Consider the following 24956-nt stretch of genomic DNA (forward strand, 5'->3'; position numbering starts at 1 on the left):
TATCATAAAAATTTATATTTTTTCCAAACTCACAAATTTTTACTGTGAAAAAAAATGTTTGAAACTATGTTTGTTTGGGAGTAAGGAATTTTTTTGTTTCCACTTAAAATTTCCTTTACATCACAATTGTTTTTGTTTTCTATCCATTTCATGTAGGTCATAACCATTTATTGATTTTCTCAATGTACACATGGCTCTAACGAAGACTCATTCACTTTACCTGTTGTTACCAAGCCATTATTGTCCGTACGCAAACGTAAAATGAAACAGAGTTAAAAATGGACGTGTTTGAGATGAACGACCAACCGATCGATCAATTGAACGAATGAATAGTCAATTCAACAAATATGGAATCTCTTTACCTGTCTGTAGGAACTCATAACTACCCAACGTCACAATACACAAATAAGGCGGAGCTTGCCATTGGCGTATAAGAGACAGCAACACTCATCTGCCATTGTATTCATGAAGCGATAAAAAGAGACGAAAAACAATGAGTTAATGAAGAAGGTAGGGAAAGGCTAAAACGGCGATCACCGTATACCAACAAGTGGCTGTAGGGTTTTGTGAATGATTTTTTCGAGGAGATGAAGGAAAAACGACAACTTTTGTGATGGCTGAACAAATTAACACCGATCATTAGCTTCGGAGTACGCAAACGGGTGTGAACGCGCTGATTTGATGATACGAATATTAGAATAATAAAAAAAGACAAAAATAAACTGAAAAGAAGTTTTGTTTTAGCTTAAAAATATTAAATTATAAAACTAAAGAAAGTAAGTTTTGTATTAAAATAAAAGCATTGAAATAAAAAAAAACATTCCAAAGACTAAGATAAATGGCGGTTCATTTATATAATCAATTATCTATAACGGAAATGAATTAATTTTTAACAATCGCTATTTTGGTTTGTAATCTAAAAATAAATTGACAATTCTATAAATAAAAAGATAAAATTCCAAAAAGAAAAGTGAAGAGAGTGAATATGCACGGGCTTGTTGAGACGCATGCTATTTGACAAATGGATACTAATTAATTACAGTTTGTACAAAATTTTAGTACAACTCAAATCAGCACCTTTGGGCATTCTGTCGCATATCGCATAGCGGGCAGAGATCATAAAGTGCGTTACCAATCACCTTAACAGCCGTAAATTCCTATTAACACTCACACTCCAAAACTCCCCAGTAAACACACACACGTTCGCGAACGCACAAAACCGCACATAAAATTAACAGTAATTTAATAATTTAACGCAAAAAAGTGAAAAGTACCCAATTATCATAAGGTCCCAGCAGGAAGGAGATTCCCAATTCAGCATCAATCTAAATGAAAATTAAATAACTCGTTAATAAACAAAAAAACCAAAACCAATTAAACCACCGGACACCTCCATTAAATCCCAAGTGATTATTATCATCATCATCAATATCACAGCAGACAGTTGACATTAACACTAATGGTACCGTATTCAGTGGTGGTTCATTGCTGATAATTTAAAGTGGCGCGTGACACATTTGACACGCAAGTGTTAAACGTTTATTGTAAGAAGTTACCAAAATAAAAAGTGAAAACAAAACAAAACATAATTATCAATCACAAAGTACAAAAATTATCAATTGTGACAATTAAATACAAATACGAATGGCAAAAATATTTCATGATAAAAAAGAAGCCGTCAATGATAACATTGTTTTAATTTACATAAAAAACAAAACACACTAATTTTTTAAATAATATCATATTAAATAAAAAATTGTGTGTGATCCTTGGAGTATTTATTTTAAATAACTGAAATAAATAAATTGACACAAAATATCCTTGGACTACAAACGCAGTGAACACTCACGAAAACAATATGCGTAAGTAAAGAGAATTGCATTTGTTTACTTATTCCAAATCAAAAGACTTAAGACACAAACTAACAGAGGTGAATTCGGAAAACCACTTTACATTATCAAAACAAAAGACTGAAGACACAAACTAACAAAATTTTACAGATATTTACTTTTTACCTTGCCTAAGTATATCCGATTTGCTTGAAATTTGGAATCTCATGCCTTAGCCGCATCGTATCAGTGCATTTTTTTCATATAGTCTCCGCATAGAAGAATTTCGCGATTTGATTCTGGAAATGCGATTGGCTTGCCACATGAGGGCCTGCTTGATGATATTTATTTTTAACCCAATGACAAGGGAACTCTATTTTTATAGTGGTGTCTCCGGATATGATGTCCTAGTATGTAAGAAATCCCTTGGAGAAGCTCAGGAAAGAAAACCTAAAACACTTTTCAGTGTCTGTGGTATGTTTAAGCTGTTAGATTTTTTAGAAATTTTCAGAGAAATCTTCGCCTCTCAAAGTATTAATAATAAAAAGTGAAGATGCCCTCCCCTTGTTCGGCAATTTTTTAAGTGTATTTCAAAAGATAACTTCTGTAATTTATTTAAAATATTGATTTTTTGATATCTGGTCGGGTAAAGGGGACTTATGGACAAGTTTTTAAAAACAATTTGGAACTTTTCCTAATGGAAAAAGGTGTAAAACTTTTAAAAAGAAAACTCATCGACAGAATCAAATAAAGCATGTCCGCTTGATGACAAATCATGATAAATCCCACAGGAATTAATCTCGCATAAATAAACATGGCATAAATTGTAACCAATGTCTGAAAAATTTTGCAAATTTTTTTAATATGTACTAAAAAGCAAAAATTTGGCCCAAAGGTTTTTGAATCATAATTAATGGACACAAATTATGGACCAAATTTAAATTACATAAAATCTGAGAAAATCCTCTTGAGATTGCCTTATATTTTTTTACAATTTCATAAATCTTTATAGGAGTGATTTAGGCCCTAATTTAGTTAGTACTTTACAATTCAGTTGTTATTGAACGAAAAATTCGTAAAATTTAGAATAAAATAAAGTCCTCGAAAAAAATATATTCACTCAATAAAGGGGGCGCTAATGCCAACTGAACTTTATTTTAGCTCATGAAGATTACTTGATTTTAGTTAAATTTTGGGCAATGTGAGCAAATGTTACTTATTTGAATAATTTTTTTGCTTACTTTAATGACGTGAACTAAAAATGAGAAAAAAAGTTATACAATTTTACTAAAAAATAAAATAGTTCACATTTTTCTAAAATGGGCGGAGTTTGCTTAAATTGAGTTCATAAGTCTCTCAAATAAGTAAATTGTACTTGTCTTGGACTTCGTATAGCCCTAAAGACATTTTAACCATTTTTAAATCCAATTTTTTCCTTCAGCATATGAAATTTTCTTAAACAACAGAAAAAAATGTATTATTTTTAATGAATTTTCTTCAATTTGACAAAAATATTAACTTCTTTGTAACATGTTGCAATTAATAAACTATTTTCGTTAAAATTTTCTAAAATAAACCCACAAACCATGAAGGGTTTAATTATTTTTGGGTGCATATTTCCAAACTGACCGAATTTTTAGTTTAGTATAAATATTCCATCGTTTTATAGTTTATTTATTTCCATCGTTTTATAGTTGAATGTGTACCTATTACTTTATCCATGAGTGTGTCTATATTGAATTTCTGATTTTATACAAATTTTTCAGTTATAAACGCGTCTGACTTAAGTAAATATTGAAGTCACGATCAAAATGAAAAAAAACACGAGCAAAATTAAATAAAAAACAAATAAACAATATTACTTTACTTTATGCATAAAGCACATCGTATGTATATATTTATGTGTTTAGATATGCATGTGACTCCACACTTGTAAAAATGTACAAATATCAAACAAACAAAAAAAGAAACCAAAATCTCCAACCCAATTTCAAACTTATTCCGCTTTTAGCTTGATTAAGCAAATATACAAAAAAAAGATATTTCTCCCAAAACATAATTGTAGACAAATGAGTTTCACTGTGGTGAAAAAAAATAAAATGTTCTTATTGAATACGAACTTTATTTTAACGATGGAAAAAAAATCGTTTTCAAAAAGTATTTGTTTTTTCCGTTGTTATTGTTGTCCGGAAAACCTATTGTTTTATGGCATTTATGATGTTTCTTGTGATGGACTTTTATTGGACACAATTCAGTCCATTGGTATACATTTCATTTATGACATCTTACTGCGGTAGCTTTTATTAATCATTGTTTTTGTCTCCTAGAGTCAGTACTGACTAGCTTATCTTAGGCCAGTCATTAAATGGTACACCTTCAGATGTCTGGTCGGCAAGTGTCCAATAAATTAATTTATTTAGTTTTTCTTCATTTTTAACTCAGATTTTCTTTTCAATTAATTTCTATTCTAAGTGAGACAGAATTCGAAAATATTCCCCCGTCAATGCTTGTAAATCTTTCACAGCAACAATTAAGACATTCTGTTTATTTATGACATAGCATAGTATATGGAATAGAGAATGGGGGTATTAACAGAGGGAATATCAATTCATTTCCTTCATTGTTAGTTTGCAGCCTAAATGCTTCTTCATAGAGATATCACTTTGTTTTGATACTTGAAACAAGCGTTGTTGTTTTTTTCCTCATATAAATATTTCTCTTTTGTTGGTATTGTAAAACAGAAGGGTTCCCTCACATTTATGATCTATTACCAGTGGACGGACGGCCGTTTGGTATGTTGGATAGTATGTTGATAGACTTTGTTTTGTCTGGAATCTTAAGACACACAAACAGTTATGACGCACTAACCGCCTTTTGCTCTGGCGGTCATTTGAGCTTGAGCATGGCTAAAATGTGCAATATAATTTTAAAATGCCGACATGAGTAATTTCGACAGCAAGCATCATCATCATCAGCAACATCAAACGGACTGAGCGTTATGCATGGCGCATGGAAGAAATTCTTAAGACATAACCGCCTTGTTTTTTGTTTGGTTTTTAGAAAACAGAGATTTTTATTGTATCACATACAGCATAGAGGTTTGGCTTATGGCGGCGGTTTGGATCTTTAGTCGTCGTTGTCGTCATCCTCACCTCTTATAAATCTAATGGTTTTGAAAAGCGATTTTCAAAAATCTTTAAAAGTTATTTGCATTGCCCTTGTAAATTAATAAAATTATGAACGCTTTTACAACACCTGCTAATAAACTCCAATAGCAGACAATAGTCAACAGAGTATACAAAATAAAATAAAAAAATGTAAAATGTAAAAAAAGACATTGAATTCTGCTTGGTCCAATCTCATATACCCTCCACCAAGGATTTAAATCATTAGGGTATCTTGTAGAAAATCTTTAGTAATTAAATGATCGCACTAGAATTCAAGAAATATCCACAAGCGAGTCGAAAAAGCCAATTTCATATTTTCAGAGATAAATAGAAATAATGAAGAATATTCAAACCGGGAAAAGGTTACATTCAAAATTTCAAGAAAATAGTATGAAATGTGCGATTTAATTATGAAATCGACAAATAAGAGTTATATCAGAATATGGACCGATATAGATCACAACAGAACTAGAACTAGTTCAACGCCATAGCTTTGAAGAGCAGATAAACAAGTGAATAACAATATTTAGAAGGATAAAATTATTATTATAAAAAAACTTATTTTAATGCCCTTTCCCATAAAATGAAGCCATACAAAGCCATTTAAAGTATAAAAGACATCCCAGGGAAATTGATTTGAATCAAAAAGAACTGTGGTACAAAAAGCATTTTTGTCTAGGTTTGCATTAAAAAAAGCACAACAATTTCGTATGCGATAAAGGGACCCTAAGATTATTTTCCCTTTTCATTCAATTGCAGCTTTGAAGTTTATGCCTTAAGTCTTTTGTAAGTGGTATTTTAGAAGTTTGTGTCTTAAGTTTTTAGTTTTGTGTTATAAATATTCTCACAAACTTGAAATCAAATCTTTCTTTCTCCAACTGCAGAAGACATGTCAACCTCTCACATACTATCAGCTGTTGATCCACATACCAATGGTACACATTCACCCCAACATATGCACACCGACCCTATGGTGGCTAACACACATGCTGGGTCGTCTCTTGGTAATCGAGGCAGTCCTAATACATTGGAGCGAAATTTACATGTGTCTTTGGATGATCGAGAGTTATGGTTACGTTTTCAAAATCTCACCAATGAAATGATTGTTACCAAAAATGGCCGGTAAGTACTTTGTCAACATAGAATTAATGCTAGAATTTTTGCCGTGGTGATATTGTTCCTATTCTAAGTATTACGATTATTATTTTGTTTTGTTATTTGGCGTGTTGGTCATTTATTTACACCTCCACTTATACAAGGTGCTAAATGTTTACATCGAAAGGAGAAACACAACCGAAAAGAGAGGTTCCTTTGCAATTATTCTTGAAGGTTGTTGTTTACGATGATTTTCAATATTTTCCATTAATGAAATTCTAACGTTTCCTATTCTCGATGTATATATGAAAAGATTTTTAAAAGCTATATATATGAAAGAAACAAATATCACTAGATGTAATGATTTTGGCTGACTAGCCATATAAATGTGTTAATTGATGCAGTCATGGTTTAGTGGATTCATAGAAATCTTGGAAGAAAAAGATAAATAACTTTTTTTTTATCAAATATCAATGGCTTACGTATACTAAACATGTTTGGTGGGTTGTTGTTTTTTTAGGCGCATGTTTCCGGTGGTGAAAATCAGTGCCTCTGGATTAGATCCCGCTGCTATGTATACCGTGCTTTTGGAGTTCGTGCAAGTGGATACACATCGCTGGAAATACGTCAATGGTGAATGGGTAAGCTCTTTTCCTCTTCGTTGGCTTCTTCTATAGCTTTCTTCTTTTTTTGAAGAACATGTGCCTAATTGTCCATTCTTTTTTTTAGGTTCCTGGTGGCAAGGCTGAAGTTCCTCCATCTAATCCCATATATGTTCATCCCGAGTCTCCCAATTTTGGAGCTCATTGGATGAAAGAGCCTATTTCATTTGCCAAAGTTAAACTGACCAATAAGACCAATGGCAATGGTCAGATCATGCTGAACTCTCTTCATAAATATGAGCCGCGTGTTCATTTGGTGAGAGTGGGCTCGGAACAACGGCATGTGGTTACCTACCCATTTCCGGAGACCCAATTTATAGCTGTGACAGCCTATCAAAATGAGGAGGTGACATCTTTGAAAATCAAATATAATCCCTTTGCCAAAGCTTTTTTGGATGCCAAGGTAAGTGAAACAGTAAAATAATCTCCCTAATGCAATGGAAATCTAACAAAAACACCTTATCTTTCACAAAGGAGCGCCCTGATACTTTGTATTCACATGACGCCCATTATGGATGGTTAATACCACCACCCACACATTACACAACGTCACCGGTGAATCCCAATGCTTTAACGGAATCTTCTTTGGGTAATTGTGATCGCTATGGCAGAGCTCTGCCCAGTCGAGCTTCCTCGTCCAATAGATCAACTCCGTATAGTCGTCCCCGTATAGTATCGGGTTCAGCTTCAAATGGCAGTGCGGGTAATGCATCTCCTCCACAACCACCTTCGGCTCCACAGACGCCTACAAGTATACAATCTTCATCCGCCTCTTTGGGTACCACAGGTACGGGAAGTGGTTTTTCAAGTTCCTATTCTCAATCTGGCTTTATGCCCGTTGAACCTACCTCAAGTGCCACAGTATTCTCGTACCCAGGCACTTGGCAGACAAATACAAATTATTGGAGCTCACCAGCGGTTCCAGGACCAATGCCGGTTAACACGGCCAGAGCAATGAGTAAGTATGGTCAAATTAGAAACTGGAAAATGTTGAACTCATGTGTTTTATCCTTAGCTTCCCACAATTCTCCCTCGCCCACAAACAATGGATCGCCCACGTATACCACCCCCTCTCCAGGCTATACAATACACCATTTAACGCCACATACACACAGCCACCATCAGTACAATATGCCTCAAGCGGCTCCCTCCCACACAGCTGAAATGTATCAAAGTGTTTCGCCCACCACACAATCGTATGGCGCCCCCACCCACCAGGTTTACCATCCAACTCCCACTTCTCCCACATCCCATCAACTCTACTCGAATGTTCTCAATGGTCCCAGCGCTCTTTCCTACCCCACCAGTTCTTGGCATAATGGTTCAGCGGCAGATTATGGTCTCTATCAAAATCCTGCTGCCTATGCCTATCAAACCGAGTACATACCTTTAGTCTCAGAAATTGGGTAAGCTTGTCTTTTGCCGTATTGCTTGAGTTCGCCTTCAATTAGTTGTCTAATCACTTGTAGTTTAGTTACCAATGATTCTTTTCTTCATTATCAACAATCCAGCACGTATGTTCCTCCGGCATTGGAACCCATAGAAGTTACCAAGACCATGGATAACACCACCCATAGCGCTTTGTATAGAGCTACAGAGGAACCATCCACCGTTTTAACCCTAGAATGCAATGGACTGAAAGCCGACTCCCATGGCCATGTTGTAGAGAATTCAGTTAAAATGGAAACGCATGGCTCTGCAGCCAATGGTGTGGGCCATCTAAGGACTCCATCGGCCGATCCAACATCATCATCAGCAGCAGCAGTGATTGCAGCCCCAGGCCCAAGTGCTGAAGTCTCTGGCAATTGGACGCCTCTTACACCTCCCCAAAGTGCCTTACAATAGAACTGATGTCACGCCCTAGTATTATTCAACATTCTAATCTAAGATTTAAGCCTTTAGATGCAATCTTCTCCTATGTTTCCAAATGACGGGGTGTCAGTACCTTAGATTGCTATAGTTCTGCACCTTCTCTGTCTGATTATAAAATTGTTTTCAAAATATTTTAGTTAGATTTTAGATTTCTTTTTTTTTGTAGTTTTATTAGTAAGTTTATCATAAGAAAATATAATTTGTTTCAACATTGAAACGTTGTTTTGCTTAATTTCGACTCGATGAATAATATGTAAGTATGTAAGTTTGTCATTTACGCTTTTGTTGACTAATATGTAAGTTTGTCATTTACGGTTTTGTTGTAATTATTTAAACATTTTTTTTTTTCAAACTCAAAGGAAGATATTCCCTATGGCAATGAAGCTTCCGAATTTCACTTATATTAATGTGACAATCACGATTGCCACTGTTGATAGAATTCTACAAAATATGGTAGATTATTTACTGTTTGATAGAATTTTTGATGTTTTGGAAGATTTTGCAAAATATTCCTCTTCAAAATTTCTATAGAATTAAAATTTTGACAAAATTTTCTAAAGAAATAAAATATGAACAAAATTTTCTATAGAAATAAAATTTTGACAACATTTTCAATAGAGAACAAAATGTTGACAAAATTTGTTATAGAAATAAAATTTTGACAAAATTTTCTATAGAAATAAAATTTTGACAAAATTTTCTATAGAAATAAAATTTTGACAAAATTTTCCATAGAAATTAAATTTTGACAAAATTTTCTAAAGAAATAAAATATGAACAAAATTTTCTATAGAGAAAAAAAATTTGACAAAATTTTCTATAGAAATAAAATTTTGACAAAATTTTCTATAGAAATAAAATTTTGACAAAATTTTCTATAAAAATATTATTTTGACAAAGTTTTCAATAGAAAAAAATTGGCAAAAATTTCTATAGCAAAGACATTTTGATAAAATTTTCCATACAAATTAAAGGTTGACAAAATTTTCTATAGAAATAAAATTTTGACAAAATTTTCTATAGAAATTAAAATTTGCCAAAATTTTCTATATTTAGAAATTAAATTTTGACAAAATTTTCTATAAAAATATTATTTTGACAAAGTTTTCAATGGAAAAAAAATGGCAAAAATTTCTATAGCAAAGACATTTTGATAAAATTTTCCATACAAATTAAAGGTTGACAAAATTTTTGTATAGGAATAAAATTTTGATAAAAATTTCTATAGAAATAAACTTTTGACAAGTTTTGACGAACCCTACCGAAATTCGTTTCGGTCTATTATGGCATCTAATGTCCATAACCGAAGTGCTTTGTGGAGATTCAAAGTTTATTATAAACCTCATATAAATAATCTTTTCACTATTTCAGCGACTTCATAAATATTATCCATAAGAGTCGAAAGGTGGCCATTAGATAAATTCCTTTTTATGAAATCCTTAGCGCAGGATCCACGAAAACGTTCATCCATTTTTCATGTTCATATTATCACATACCCCAAATAATATATATAAGCTGTAAAATTCTCATACCGAGCGAATTCTTCTTCTTAATTTCGCGCCACAAAAAAACTTCATTCTTTCCATTTGTTTAAAAAAATATGACACATATTTTCCGAGTTTATTTAAACAATTTGTAAAACTATAGCTAAGAACTTAATAATATGATAAAATGTATTTCCTTATTGCAATAAGTCTATGTAAAGTCACACAAAGGAGCGGAGAGGATAGCCTCGTCATAAATCTTTGAGTGCTAAAGACAAAGGCATAGCTTAACATTTAGGGGAGGAGGAAGAGAAGAAGCTTAAAAATATTCACTGTACTTCAGTTTTTGCCATCCCAGACGCTGTCTCTTTAAGTCTCTAAAGCTATTGGGAAGACCGTAGAAGAAGTAAATGGCCAGGCCTATTGGAATGGGATTAGAATAAAAATAAAATACGATTATTACGATTACAAATAAGGATTCAAAGGACTAGTGTAGTTTGTTGAGGAGATAGGAGACAAATGCCGGTTTGTGTTTGGGCATTTAATTCCTCAAGCTGGCATGCAATTTTGTGGGTTAAGTGAAGATTTTTGTGGTGATTACTTGCTATCTAATACGGGGGATTAGTTCTACATACAAATGTTATAAATCGTAAGGTTTCTTTTTTACAGATCTTAGAGTTCTACGAGTTTCATTGATCAAACTGGCCGCAGTTGGATTATTGAGATTGCTTTGCAATGATTTGGATGTAGAGCTTTCGTGGCTATCGAAATTTTCTGATTGGTGTAGGGGCTCGAGCGATCGAGGACGTCTTAAGTCTACAGTAGGCTTGAGTTGAGTTCGATGGGATGGTCCTCTTTTCAAGATGGCCTCTAGTTTTAGCTTGAATGGTAGTTCTTCTTCGTTGGAAGGATTTTCACTTACATCCTGCAACAGTTTTGGTTTACTTTGCCGGTCCTCTTTGAGAAGTTTCTGCAGACTGGGGCGTTCTCTGGGTCTTCCCAGACTGTTTATGGTTTTGTATAACACCGGGTCAAATTTAGGAGGTTTGGGTATGGCCTGAACATATTCTGAAGTTGTTTTTGTGCCATTGTCGCCATCGATATCTATGTCACAGCCTTCTATGGCCTTCAAAACCAAATTCCTAACATCAGCCTCACTTTTGGAATGCTTCAGTTTAGGCCTTGGATCTTCTGCGGGTCCAGGCTCATTCGCCGATGTCTCCTTATTGTGTTTGGCATCGGGTGGCCTCATTATCAATTTGCTAAGTTTATTACGGAAGTTCTCTGAATGTAGGGGATCTTCTACGGAGGCCATAGATAACAAGGACTCTGAAGATTGGGTACGATTTTCTGGTGATATGGAGGTCTCTCGAGCGGAGTCACTATCCAATAAATCTTTAGGATGCTGTTGCATTTTATGCCTTTCCAAGGCCATCCATAGGCGAGGACTATTTAGAATATCCTCCACTAATTCATGGGCCATTTTTTGTTTTTCTTGATAATTTCCTATACCCGAATCCACACTGCGGCGAGAGTTAAGGTCTTCGACCATATCATTGTCGGAGCTATCACTACTGCTGCTATGGACAGTTGCCACGGTGGTGCTTCTAATGACGCTGGGTACCATTTCGGAATCCACACTGATTTTGCGATCATAGTAGTGGGTAATGGAATCATTGAGACCATCATCTGCAGTCTGCAGAACATCATCCAACATGGCTATAACCGACTTCTCTTCTTCGGTAGTATCGGATTTTGTATTGCTGATGGTAGTTGGGCCCACGTCTTTGGTTTCTTTCAAGCCCCCATTGGAATTTTGCGATTTATCACTTTTGGTCTCCTCCACATAATTAATTTGACCATTGGGGTGCTTGACCATCGTCAGCTCATCACTGACCTCATTCATATCCATAATTTCATCCAAGCTTTGAATGGAGCGTTCATTCTGCTGCATTATAACCGTTGTGGCCACAGAGGCATTGGATATTGCTTTCAAATCAGGTGGATCTGGTTTCGGTCCTCCCGATGATTTCAGCAATTTTTCGAATTCTAGCCGTTCTGGATGCCTCTTGGCAGGATTTTTTATATCGTTCATGCACCAACATGCAATAAACATGGGAACACCTAGTGACACAATAATGTTTCAAAGATTAGTAGCAGACTACGAGATAGAGCGTACATGCATTGGACGGTGGTGTTAGTATGACCCTATAAGGCGTGCATTAAACGTGAATGTGATTTGTGGTTGGCCAATTCTAATGAGTGCGTGGTTGCTTGGTTAGCCTAGCGAAGGTCCCATACTTACCGATGGCCATCCATACTCCGAATCTTATCCAAGTCATAATGTCCAATTGAAGCATTAAATAGATATTGATGAAAATGCTTACTGCAGGCACAATGGGGACAAAGGGAACCCGGAACACCCGTGAGAAGGTTTCTCTAGGTTGTACGCAAATAAAGATCAATACCAACAGAGTTAGGACAACCAAGACTATTAAGAGAATCAAAACCCAAAGTTGATTGTGAATCAAAGCATCGTAGGCCTGCATAAAGATCAGGCCAATGCCCATCGAGAGGAGACCTGAAAATATGAAAATATTATTTAGCCATGATTTCTCCCATATTTGTGGTTAGGCACTTACAGAAGATGGTGATAAGAGTACCCACAATACGTGTGGTCAGCTGAGTGGGTACTTCCAAGCGACGAAAGTTGAATAATTGTACGAGGGCAGTCGTAAAGGTCACCCGCTCTCCTTGGGAAGTAAGCAGTGTACTTTCCGAGGCTACATGTCCATTGCCATTGGATTGATTGTGATTGGCGCCATTGGCATGACCATTTTCCGCAATTATCTCATGGCTTTCAAACGTCTCCGAATTATCCATATAACGTAAGATGGTTATGGATATGGCCACAACACTGTAGGCCAATAAAGTGCCTATTGAGAGCAGATCCACCAATTGAGCTAAATCAAATAAGCCAGCAATTAAAGCTGCAAAAAAAGGGGGGGGGGTATACTTCCTATTGTCATTTTATAAAGATTTTAAATTTTCTCATACCGGTTAGTACTGCGGCAAAAATAGATCCCACAACTGGTACCCTGTATCTGGGATGGATTTTACCCAAAAATCTAAAAAGCAAACCATCTTGGGCCATTGAGTACATAATCCGAGGCAAAGGGAACAAAGCTCCAAACAGGCTGGCCAATAAACCCACTAGACCACCAATTGATACAATCCACATGGCAAAACTCCAACCCACTTGCTTGAAAGCACTGGGCAAAGGGGCATTGGCATCTTGCAGATAATAGGGAACCATCAGTGTAAGCACAGTCGAGACGCCAAAATAGCACAGAAAAATCACCAAAAGTGAAAGTAGTATGGATCGTGGTATATTTTTGCGGGGATTTTGCACCTCTTCGCCAGTGGTAGCAATGCAATCGAAACCCACAAAACCAAAAAAACAGGTGGCAGCGCCCTTTAGAGTACCAGAAAATCCAAAGGGAAAGAAACCGCCAGTACCAACATCAGTACCCTCGGGAATATTCGTAATATTCGTACTGTTGACATCAATAGTCCAATTAGACAAGCTTGCTAAAGCGGAGAAATACAAGGACAGCATTGTTACAAATTCAGCCCAATAACCAATCAATACGGATACTTACATTTAATAGCTCCTGCCACTATGACGAATACCAAAATTGATAAATTGAGGCAGGTGCAAAAATTATTAGCTATAGCTGAAGTTTCCACACCAAAAGCCAAGGCAACTATGGAAAAACAAAAATGTAAAATTAGATCCATTATCCAACACATCGATAATATCCGAATCAAACTTACTTCCAAATACCACCACCAGGCCAAAGGCAAAGAAATCAAAATAACTGCCCAAAAATGAAACCTGCATGGGAGCCACTTCTGTGAATGTAGTCTTAAGGGTATCATTGATTAAAGTATCCAAGTATAGACTAATTCCTCGACACACACTGGCTGTACCAATCATATATTCCAATATCAGATTCCATCCAATGACAAAGGCGGCAAATTCTCCGATGCACACATAGCTATAGATATAAGCGGAACCGGCTTTTGGAACGCGGGCACCAAATTCCGCATAGCACACACCTACAGCAATTTGAAAGAATAAAAAAAATCATTTAAAGGAAATAAATATTTACTCTTAATTAAAATTTTGTTTTTCGCGAAAAAAAAACTACTCGACTATTATCTCTGCTTGATGTTAAGTAAATTCCAAGAGATAACGAATAAAAACAGTATCAAGTTATTTTTTGAGATATGTATGTACGAAAAAAAACATAAAAAACCTACTCCCAAACATTGATTTTAATTTTCCCTACAATATTTACTCTAAGAATGAATGATTGGTACCTGCTAGTAATGAAGCCAATGCTGCTATAGCAAATGAAATAATCACTGAAGGTCCTGCCTGATCCTTGGCAATCTGTCCGGCCAAGACATATACTCCAGCACCCAATGTGGATCCAACACCCAAAGCAGTCAGATCATATAAGCCCAAAACTCTGTTGAGTTTACTGTCCCCATCTCCACCTTCTTGTGCTAAGGCTTTCCGACGTGTTAGTACTTTCCAGTAAGAGGGTTGTTGTACCATTTTGATGATGTGTATGTATGACCTGTAAGGAATTTTAAATTTTGCACAGATTAATTAAATTTACAACACATCAATTACAAAATACATAAAAAAACAACATATATACGATTCGTATCAATTGGCAATTTTTCAGATGATTTCCTTTTAATTGAAATGTTGAAATACCTTTTAATGTGTTATTATTAAAATTTAATGGGGAGGGTCAGTGATAAACTTGATACTGATACCAAATTGTTATTGTTTTTTTTGTGTAAAAAATATTCAGGCATTCTAAGAAAGTCATTAGACTCGATGTAGATTATCTTATTAAGACAAACCGGAAATTTTCAAATAGCTAACCGGGACTGAATGACAGCGATAACGACATTTAAAACTAGGGTGAATATATTTTCCAAACGGCCAGATTATCTTATCTCTCAAGAAGATCCTTTCAAACAACTTTAAACTGGTTTATGTTATACACCAAGAATTTTTTAAAAACAACAATGGATTATAATGTAAATAAATACTATGGTTCAATAATCTTTTTATAGGCTCCATTATAGGGTGGACGCTATACGAAGTTTGTTTCAATTTATCATCGTTCGAACCACAAAGAAAAATACTTTTCTCCGGAACGAAATTTTAGACAAATGAAATTCCTCTTTCTTATTAAATATTTTTTTTACCAAATTTATCCGACTTTATTTCGAGTGATTGTTGCGACAAACATGTTACATGTTCACCGTCCAAAAATATTTTTTTTTTGGATTTTAACCTTTTGTAATTATATATTAAAAAGGCATGGAGACATGGAGACTTTTTTGATTTGTCACACTGAAAAAAAAGCATGCTCGGTTCCAAAGATTTTGTCTTTACTTTAAAAATTTTGGTATTGATTCCGAGCCAAAGAAGCGGAGAATACAAATAAGGATACTTTTAAGACACAATTCTCTTTTAAATTTGGGTTTTGTGTACTTGCTTCTAGGAAGCAAATTTTAATTTTTCGTTTTTTGCCATGAAGAAAAAAAGTTGAAAGTCCTTTAAAAACGGGTTAACGACGACTTTAATTTCCAAATTCAGACTCGAATTTCAGTAGAAATTACGTTATGTTTCAAGTAAAAAAAGTCTTTAAAATAAAGTGTTAAAAAACGTGTCCTATATTTGAACGATTTGTTGCTTTGTAGTCAAGATGCAAAAAGACAACAAATTTAAAGACAATTTCATTAATTTTAAAGAATTTTTCTGAATTATTAAAGTCAAGTTGACCTTAGCCCAAAAATGTTTTCTTTCATGTTATAATACCCATTTTTAAGTGAAATCACTGAATTATAAGGACAATGCGACTTCATTGAAAAGTTTATCGACTTTTGGACAAGGAGAAAAAAAGAAAAACTTTATATTAGAGAAATGTGTCTTCTATGCTAAGCAAAATTTGCATTCGTATTTTAAAGACATGAAATATTTGACCTCACGACAATATTTTTTCAGTGCAGTATAAACAGAAAATTCAATACAAATTAGGATACAAATCTCATTTATTTTAATTTTCTTTTCGCGGTATATTTTTAAAGTTATTCGCGTACAACCAAATGCCAATTTAAAAATCCAAATTATAACGGCTACTTCAAAGTACAAAATGTTTTCTTAATTCCAAAAACAAAACTTTAAACCAAAGATGTTAAATCCTCAAAATAAGTCTTTGCCTATATTTGAAGCATTTTTATCTTAAATCTAAAGATTCAATCGCCCATGTTCCTATATTCGGAATCGCAAATCGCAAGAATTTAGTTTTCTAATAAAGAAAAAAATGAGATACTATCAGATTTAAATTCAATTTGTATTTGAACTTCTTATAAAAAAGAACTATGTTGCCAAAATTTGAATTTGTATATTTTAGGGTTAAGAAAATATCTCCAAATGAAGATTTTGCGATTTGCGATTCCGAATATCGGAACATACCCCAATATTTCAGTTAATTTAAGAACGATTTCTTTAAATCAAAAATGTGTTTCTTTACTTTAAAGAAAATTTACCATAATTCAAAGGCATACGACATAAAATAAAAATATTTTTTGAAGCCAAGATTCTAAACTTTATTTTAAGTAAAATGTCAATATTTTAAAGAAATTTTTCCTTAATATTTTGTAAATTAGGTATACTAAAATTTAGGTTCCGTAATCTTTAACATTAAGTAAATATTTTTTTTGGTGAAAAAAAATCCTAAAATTTAGGTATCATAATCTTTCATATTAGGTGTACATTTTTTTCAGTACGAAGAAATTCAAACTGATAGTACAATGTCAAAAACTGTCCTCATATTTCAAAACAAATTTCCAAACTAAAGTTAACTTGAATCCAAAGATTTATGTCTTTATTTAAAGAGTTTTGTTTTAATTTCGAACCAAAATAATGATGATTGATGATTTTAATAAAATATCCCGATATTAAAGTATTATATAAAATTTAAATTAGGATAAAAATCAAATTTGTCCAATTTTCCATTTTCTCTTTGGGATGTACACTCAAAAATTGTGAACCCTCCATGGCACTAAAGCCAATTTCACTCTATTTTAGTTCATGGAAATTATTATGTTTTAGTTAAAATTTTTCTTCAATTTGGGAAAGTTTCCATGTCTTTAATGTGTCCATGGCTAAAAAATTTAAATAATGAATGCAATTTGCTAAAATGAAAACATGGCCTATAAAGACTGCCATATAAATAAGGTCATTTCGAATATTACATTTCAACTACGCAGAATTTATAGAGCAAGTCTCCCTTTTGCTATACGAAGGCGCATAGGACTTGGTCTTCTAATGCCACACATTATGTATGGCCTGGAGGTATTTTCAGGAACCAGTTTGGGTAGCCTACATCACCTCAAGGTTTGTTTTAATCGAATTATTCGATATATATATATATATATATATATATATATATATATATATATATATATATATATATATATATATATATATATATATATATATATATATATATATATATATATATATATATATATATATATATATATATATATATATATATATATATATATATATATATATATATATGTTGTTCTACAAGACAATGGAATATTGTAATCCATCTTATTTGATTACACTTTTTGAATTTGGAGACTCGCTGTCTGGTGGTTCCACAATACCAGACCTTAGTGGTGAGAGTGGTAAGGTTGTGGAACACAGTTATTCCATACGAAAATATGAATTTCTCCCTATCTTGTCATGAATATAGGCAAATACTAGTTTCGCGGCTTTAGAAAAAAGGAAATAGAAAAATGTTATACACTTACATTAATGGTTGTCCAATTTAAAAATTTCTCTTATTATTTACCCATGTTAATGTCATTTATTTATTTACTGCCTTTTAATATAATAATAGATGTCTAAGTATATTGTATATGAATTGGGATTTGTTATACCATAGTGTCTTTCTAAATTGTAGCTACACCCTCAAAAAAAATCGCTTCTCTAACATATGTTCCAAACATATTTTGCAGGAAGCACATATATTATTGGATACTGCCGAAACATTAATATGTTTGTTTTATGTGAACATATTATATGTTTGGAAGCGTTTGAACCCAAAAATATTATATGCTTGGAAGAATTTTCCCCAAAGAAGGTTGTGTTCATTCCCTCGCATAATTTTCACTTCCACGAAATTTTTAGTTCTTGGTACCTTTTTCTGTAATACAATTAATGTTGAAGAAATTGTTCAATTTTATAAATTTTTTAAATTTGACCTTTCGCCTGGACGGAGAATCGAACCGAGGGCCATACAGTTTGTAAGCCAACACACTATCCACTGGGCTACGTAGCAGTTATAGTCACCAGTAGACAATTATCGTTATAAGTTATATTTATATAGCATAGTTTGCAGCGCCCACGAGCCCATGCAAACATAACATTATTTAAAAGAAACATACATTTATTGGCCACGTGGAGCAGTGGTTAGCATGTCTGCCTTGCATGCAAAGGGTCGTGGGTTCAATTCCTGCTCCGACCGAACCAATTTTTTTGTAATTTAGACATTTATACTATATTAAATTTTTATATGAAACTTCGAAATGTGGGTTATTAAATATTTACAGTCAGAAACAGTGCTTGATATAAACGAAATGGCTTTTGAATAAAATATTATTTTTTTTATTGCAAAAATAACAATTTTATAACAAAAAACTTTTTTTGGTATAAAAGTTTGAAATTTTGGAAGAAAATCAAAAACTCTAACAAAAGAAGAGTATAAACATACCTAAATAATTTTATAGTGTACACATAAATTTATTTAGGCGTGAACCGTTTTTTACTAGCATTTTACACCATTTTAAATGCCTTTAAAACTTATCGTGTTTTGTACTTAATTTCATTTTTACCTTTAAGGCCGTTAAAAATGTGTATCCATAACGCCAAAATGATAAACAAAACACTTGTCCACGCATACATAAAATTCTCCTCTCAAGGCGAAAACACATGCTGTTTTTTTCAAATCTCTATGCTCTTGGTTCCGAATGTATATTCTCTTTACTCCAAATACTCATTCTAATATTCAAATTAAATAATATTTAGACTTAAGCATATCAAATTTTTGGCCTTATCATAAAGCAGTTTCCCGAAACAAGATACAACCGGTTCACAGAAATTGTAAACATATATATGTTTACTCGAAATTTGTAAATTTATATATGTTTACATTCACACATAATATTTTTATGAAACATTCATGTCCCAAACATAATATATTTTAACATATTAACATATGTGTCCCAAACATTTAGTGTTAGTTTAGGAACATTACATGTTGGCACTTAAATATATTGTGTTTAAAAATTGTGCCCGAAAAACATTTTGTTTATATCGGAACATATGAAAAACATATTTTTCTAACAGTGTATGCATAATCATATTTGGCCTGTAATTAGCTTTTCGATTATGAAATAAAAATATATGAAATGAAATGTTAAGATTTTGGTTTTTATCATTATTACTAAGATGTAACATTTCAGTTAATTTAAGGATTATTTTCTACAAACATACTTGTTTTCTTTACGTTAAGGATAATTTGCCTTACTTCAAAATTCATTAAATTATTTTTTTATAAAAAAAACCCGTGAATATTATATGAATTCAGTGTCCTATAATGTAGGTTGTAAATTTTTTCATATTTCTTAAATATTATTTCTGTATATAAATGAAAATATTTGTCTACTTAGTGTCCTAGTTTTAGAGACGTACTAAAACAAAGTCCATTTATTTGCGTCTTCTCTGTACAGACCATTTGAATTATATTCCTCCTATTGTTCTAAAAATAAGAAAACCGACACATTAATTCAGCACATTTGTCCAGTTGAATGTATTGACCGCTTATACTCATTTCATTGTACATTGAACCATCATCTTATGGTGCTTATCACTCCCAACGTTTTTAACGTGCAAATGCTTTATAGAATAATGGAAATTTTAGAATAAAATGGAGACTATGGATTTAGGCATCTTATAGGATATTTCACAAAAATACAGTTTTTAAATCCAATACATGGTGTTGCACAATTTCAGATTAAAAAAAAAAATCAGATAATAGATTTAGTGGAAATTAAGAATTTTTCATTTCTTCTACCGCTTACAGAAATTCCATAAATGATTGAATCAAAATATGATTGTAAACAGAGAGTAGTACCAGATACCCATATACATCACCCATTTCCCGTAGGTTAATCAAATATTTATCTTTTGTCCATACAATCGAATAACTTTTGTTTACTATGTATAAATATAAAATTATTGCAAAATCTTTGTTTAAATTGCGATAAAACCAACGTCAAGTGTAACTAGATTAGAATTGTAATTCGAGAATTGTCATAACCGCAAAGCAATACCTCAATATGTAATATACTCAAAATCACCTGGACTGATATGGAAAGAAAAGTGAAAACTTGGATCTCAAGTGAGTGAATACCCAGAATCATATATTTAGTTACACATACTAAAATCCATTTGCTGCTCTCGGTCGATATAAATCAGAAGAATTTAAAAATGTTATACAAAAATATATAATTACAAAAGAGAAAAATTTGCCTACTTTTAAATAATAAAGATAAGAAGGCGAAGATTATTAAATACATTAATAAACACCAAATCAAGAGGAAATTCTACATAAATTCAAAGGTAAACAAAACATACATTCTGATATTTACTCACCTCAATATTTGTAGACAGTTGTAGTGGTGATAGTGATAACAAATGGAGTATTCCAACAACAGGAAATTCTGTTGTTTTAGTATTTGTATTGATTTTATTAATTATATTTTTTAAGCACAAAAAATATAAAAATATTTATGTTCGTTTCTTTTGTTTTTGTTATTTCAATGATAGCTTCTTTATGTTAAGCCGTATTCTCTTTTCACAAAATTATATGTAGTGACCCGCTTAGGTGGACGTTCACACAGCGTTTGACACTTTGCGGATGAGCATTTTCTCCTAAGTACATGAAACCAAATATGATACATGGGCGAGTAAGTAGGTAGCAGGCAAACGAAATATTATTTTTGTTTTTTTGCAAAAACAGACACAACAAATGAAAAAAGCAAAACAAACAATGAAACAACTAAACTGCGGTCTCTCCATAGTCACTCATACTCACACTTGTACATGATGAGAGATAGATAGACACGGTCGTTCGAATACCATCACCATCATCATCTTAAAGGTATAACTGTATCTCAATGATAGAGATAAGAGAAATGCCATTCATACAACGACAACAGCACTCAAGTTGGTGACAGTGACTACGACTAGAGATAACGATAACAGCGAGCAGCAGCAGCCCCCGCCGAATACCAGCAACAAGTGAATCTACCATTATTTTCATTGAGAGAGGACAAACATGAGATCTTTATTTTTATTGGTAATGTTTAAGGTTTTGCACTGAGAGATCTTGTTCTCTCACCTATGAATCAATTGATTAACATTGCTCTCAATTTAGTGAATACTTTCTTAGATAGTATTTTGGCTATTTAAGGTATTTGGGTGGAAATAACTCGCTTTTCATTATATTCAATTTTATTAAAAGATACAAAATACAATAGTTCTAAAATTCCTATAATTCCTTAAAATATATTACATTTCACGTGCTCTCCATAAGGGAGAGAAATTTTGTGAGATTTTATACACGGAAGACATTGTCAAAAATATTACCAGCGCCTACCTCTACTTTTTTTAACACTGAGAATAAACTATTGAAATATGTATGAAATATACATTAAAAATTAAAAAAGGTGAACTCTAGGGCGTTAAAATCAATTTAATTATTTTATAGTTCAGGGATTTATAATGAATAATAAACTATTGAAATATGTATGAAATATACATTAAAAATTAAAAAAGGTGAACTCTAGGGCGTTAAAACCAATTTAATTATTTTATAGTTCAGGGATTTATAATGTTTTGAAAATATTTCACTGACTTTAATAATTTACGTTTACGTATGTAAGTTAAATGAACTAAAAAAGTGGGAAAATTATACACTAATGAAGCATAAAAATGTACCAAATTCGTGACTCCCACAAAATAGTTCAGAATTTCTTAAAATATGTAAATTTTACCAGTAATGCGCCCGTCTTGAACTTCGAACTAAAGACATTTTTTGCTATTTTGAAATCCAGTGCAAAAAACTAATTATATCTAATAAATTTTCTTGAATTTGTCGAAAAATGATTACATATTTTTGTGAAATTGACGTTTAACCAAATTTTCTTTCCTGTAGAGTTCACTGTTTTTTGAGTGTAGGGTGATGTCCGCATTAAATAAATGTTTGTAATTTATAACTAGATTATTAAGCAGGATTGAGAAAAAAAAAAACAAAATTGTTAAAATAAATAGTGAAAAGCACACACGCAAAAAAATAATTCTTTCCTCCCAAACGAAATTTTAGACAAACAAAGTTCGTTTCTCATTTGCTTTTCGTTGAAAGGAAGTGTATTTGGAAGAAAAGTATATACTTTTTGTGATAAACGTTCATTCTTTTCCAGGATGTAATAACAATTTCATAAAGACTAACTAAAAAAAAAATTTCCTGGCTAATTGCATTTTCCCTCACATCTTTCTCACTTCCACAAAGTTTTTTTAGTTCTTAGCACCTTTTTCTGTAATACAAACAATGTAGAAGAAATTATTCGATTTTAAACATTTTTAATTTTTTTTTTTTACTTTTCGCCTGGACTGAGAATCGAACCGCGGACCATGCAATTTGTAAGGCAGCACACTATCCACTGAGCTACGTAGCTGTTATTGTCATCAATAGCTAATTATCCATATAAGTTATATTAATATAGCATAGCTTGCGGCGCCCACGAGCCGATTAAACAAAGTTTATTTAACAGAAAAATACATTTAGTTTGGGACCGTGGAGCAGTGGTTGCTACGTCGGACTTGCATGCCAAGGGTCGTGGGTTCGATCCCTGCTTCGACCAAAGTTTTTTTTTTTTTTAATATATTCCAGATATGGTCGGAAGATTCCGAAAAAATTTTCAACATTACATTCTACTATATTAAATTTTTACTATGAACTGTAAAATGTGTCTTATTAAATACCTAAAGTCAGAAAAGAACAGTGTTTGATATAAACGAAATGGACTGTGTTCTTGGTTCAAAAATAACTCTTTTTATTGAAAAAATAAAAATTGTGTAACAAACGAATTTTTTTGGTGATAAAAGTGTATACTTTTCGAAGCAATTCAAAAAACTCTAAGAAAAGAAAAACGTTTTCGGTACACGTTTTCCAAACGTTTTTTTTCTTTGCGTGCATATAACAATAAAGTGGTGTTTTTGTGCTATCTTTTCTACAAAGAAATCGTATATATGAAGTTTTCATTTGGAAAAAATAAAATGGAAATGTAATAAAATGAATATTTTCTGCAATTATATCTAATGTTTTATTTAACTTAACTGTATAAAATGTTTAATTTGATTAGAGTTTAAATTAATAAGATTTTTCTGACAATGTATTTTCCACTTGACGTCGTTTTTATTGTTAAATAATTATTACTGAATAAGGAAGACATTTATGTTCACAAAAAATTACTGAAATCTTTTGTTGCATATCCATAACGTCATTACATATAACTGCTAACATGTTAGCTCTTATTATTAAATTCATTTGAATTTAATTTAACAGATGATAAATGCATTTTCAGGGACTTTTTTTTTTTAATCATTCCATTCAAAGGCGATGTCACATGTATATGTTTTTATTCTCAAAAATTGCTCATACGCTACGCCATCCAGTATTAGATATTGTGGTAATTTTCGCACGCACACACACACACACGAATCATCTCATGCTAAGCCCACATCGTAATGTTAAGGCGAATCATTGGAAAACATTCACTCACAGTGATGGGTTTTATCCGAGACGATTGTTCTTCATTCTATGATGTTATGCTGATAAGGATGCGGACAAATGGTGTCATAACACTTTTGTTTTGTTTGTTATGCTTGTTACATTTAATTCACTCAAAACGATGACACGATCCAGACGGACACATAGGTAAACAAAGAATAACAAAAACACAGAGAGTTAGAGAACACACACACATTCAGGGACAAATGCAACAACAATTCACTTCAAAACATTGCTATTCAAAAACATCTCTTTTTTTCGTATTCGGTTTGTTATTATTGTTGTCTTACGCCTGCTTTCGTTTATCTAACTAACAGGTACGAGTAATAACGATACGAAACGAGAATTTAAAATAACAGCGGTCTCATTTAACGTTCCAATTGTTTTCAATTTTGAAACAAGACTAATTTACTAATTGTAGCAGCCGGCATCAAGTACCTGGACTGTGATAATTTCTTCCGCCTCCACCGCTTCGTCAGACCGTCTTTGTATCGTATAACAGAGCTAGCAAGAACAACACCAACAACAATAACAACCACTGCATTGGATCAAGCAAACGAAAGTACGAAGAAAACAAGTGTCAACAAACAAGCTCACACACACGCCGATCACATTCACCTTAGTTAGTATGTCTACACAAATGTTTATACCTAAATACCTTTGGGACATATACTTAAAGATTCAATTGCAGGTCGGACTGATCGGTTGATGAGGCTCGTACACAAAAATAATTTAGACAATTATTTCGATCGTTGTGTTTATTAACATGACAATCAAAATCAACAACACATAAAACACCATAAATTTGTATCAGAATTAATAG

General features: G+C 32.7%; 2 protein-coding genes across 13 annotated transcripts; one reads left to right on the forward strand and one right to left on the reverse strand.

The window, feature by feature from the left end:
* The first annotated feature begins 643 nt into the window (after positions 1 to 643).
* byn (T-domain transcriptional activator brachyenteron) lies at positions 644 to 8842 on the forward strand. 5 transcript variants are annotated; one of them, XM_075307191.1, is made up of 7 exons: positions 645 to 1862; positions 5881 to 6118; positions 6612 to 6732; positions 6821 to 7156; positions 7231 to 7711; positions 7769 to 8159; positions 8223 to 8842. In XM_075307191.1, the coding sequence occupies exons 1-7, from the start codon at positions 1859 to 1861 to the stop codon at positions 8596 to 8598; spliced, it is 1947 nt and encodes a 648-aa protein (XP_075163306.1). In that variant the 5' UTR covers positions 645 to 1858; the 3' UTR covers positions 8599 to 8842. The 5 variants fall into 5 exon arrangements, with proteins under 5 accessions (XP_075163304.1, XP_075163306.1, XP_075163305.1 ...); XM_075307190.1 differs by having other exon boundaries at positions 646 to 1862; positions 7228 to 7711; XM_075307193.1 differs by having other exon boundaries at positions 646 to 1862; positions 7228 to 7711; positions 8265 to 8842.
* A 1359-nt stretch (positions 8843 to 10201) lies between these two features.
* Positions 10202 to 24521, reverse strand: LOC142233560 (cationic amino acid transporter 2). Of its 8 annotated transcripts, none has more exons than XM_075304518.1 (10): positions 24424 to 24506; positions 21377 to 21588; positions 20935 to 21213; positions 14496 to 14758; positions 13947 to 14231; positions 13772 to 13876; positions 13167 to 13700; positions 12752 to 13099; positions 12415 to 12690; positions 10202 to 12233 (listed from the first exon to the last, which is right to left on the reverse strand). In XM_075304518.1, the coding sequence occupies exons 4-10, from the start codon at positions 14734 to 14736 to the stop codon at positions 10750 to 10752; spliced, it is 3273 nt and encodes a 1090-aa protein (XP_075160633.1). In that variant the 5' UTR covers positions 14737 to 14758; positions 20935 to 21213; positions 21377 to 21588; positions 24424 to 24506; the 3' UTR covers positions 10202 to 10749. The 8 variants fall into 8 exon arrangements, with proteins under 8 accessions (XP_075160633.1, XP_075160634.1, XP_075160639.1 ...); XM_075304519.1 differs by lacking the exon at positions 24424 to 24506 and adding an exon at positions 24126 to 24393; XM_075304524.1 differs by lacking the exon at positions 21377 to 21588 and having other exon boundaries at positions 10202 to 10529; positions 24424 to 24521.
* Between the last annotated feature and the right edge of the window lie 435 nt (positions 24522 to 24956).

Source organism: Haematobia irritans, chromosome 4 (genome assembly GCF_050003625.1).
Source record: "Haematobia irritans isolate KBUSLIRL chromosome 4, ASM5000362v1, whole genome shotgun sequence".
NCBI classification, from domain to species: domain Eukaryota; kingdom Metazoa; phylum Arthropoda; class Insecta; order Diptera; family Muscidae; genus Haematobia; species Haematobia irritans.

Excerpts from the sequence above, each read along its gene's own strand:
- byn (XM_075307189.1), top strand. Across the intron at positions 6,733-6,820 it reads AATACGTCAATGGTGAATGG|GTTCCTGGTGGCAAGGCTGA; the intron begins GTAAGCTCTTTT and ends TCTTTTTTTTAG. Across the intron at positions 8,160-8,264 it reads CCTTTAGTCTCAGAAATTGG|CACGTATGTTCCTCCGGCAT; the intron begins GTAAGCTTGTCT and ends TCAACAATCCAG.
- LOC142233560 (XM_075304517.1), bottom strand. The coding sequence starts at position 14,736 with ATGGTACAACAACCCTCTTACTGGAAAGTACTAACACGTCGGAAAGCC. Across the intron at positions 13,877-13,946 it reads CCTGGTGGTGGTATTTGGAA|TTGCCTTGGCTTTTGGTGTG; the intron begins GTAAGTTTGATT and ends GTTTTTCCATAG. Across the intron at positions 13,701-13,771 it reads AGTGGCAGGAGCTATTAAAT|CAAGCTTGTCTAATTGGACT; the intron begins GTAAGTATCCGT and ends TCTCCGCTTTAG.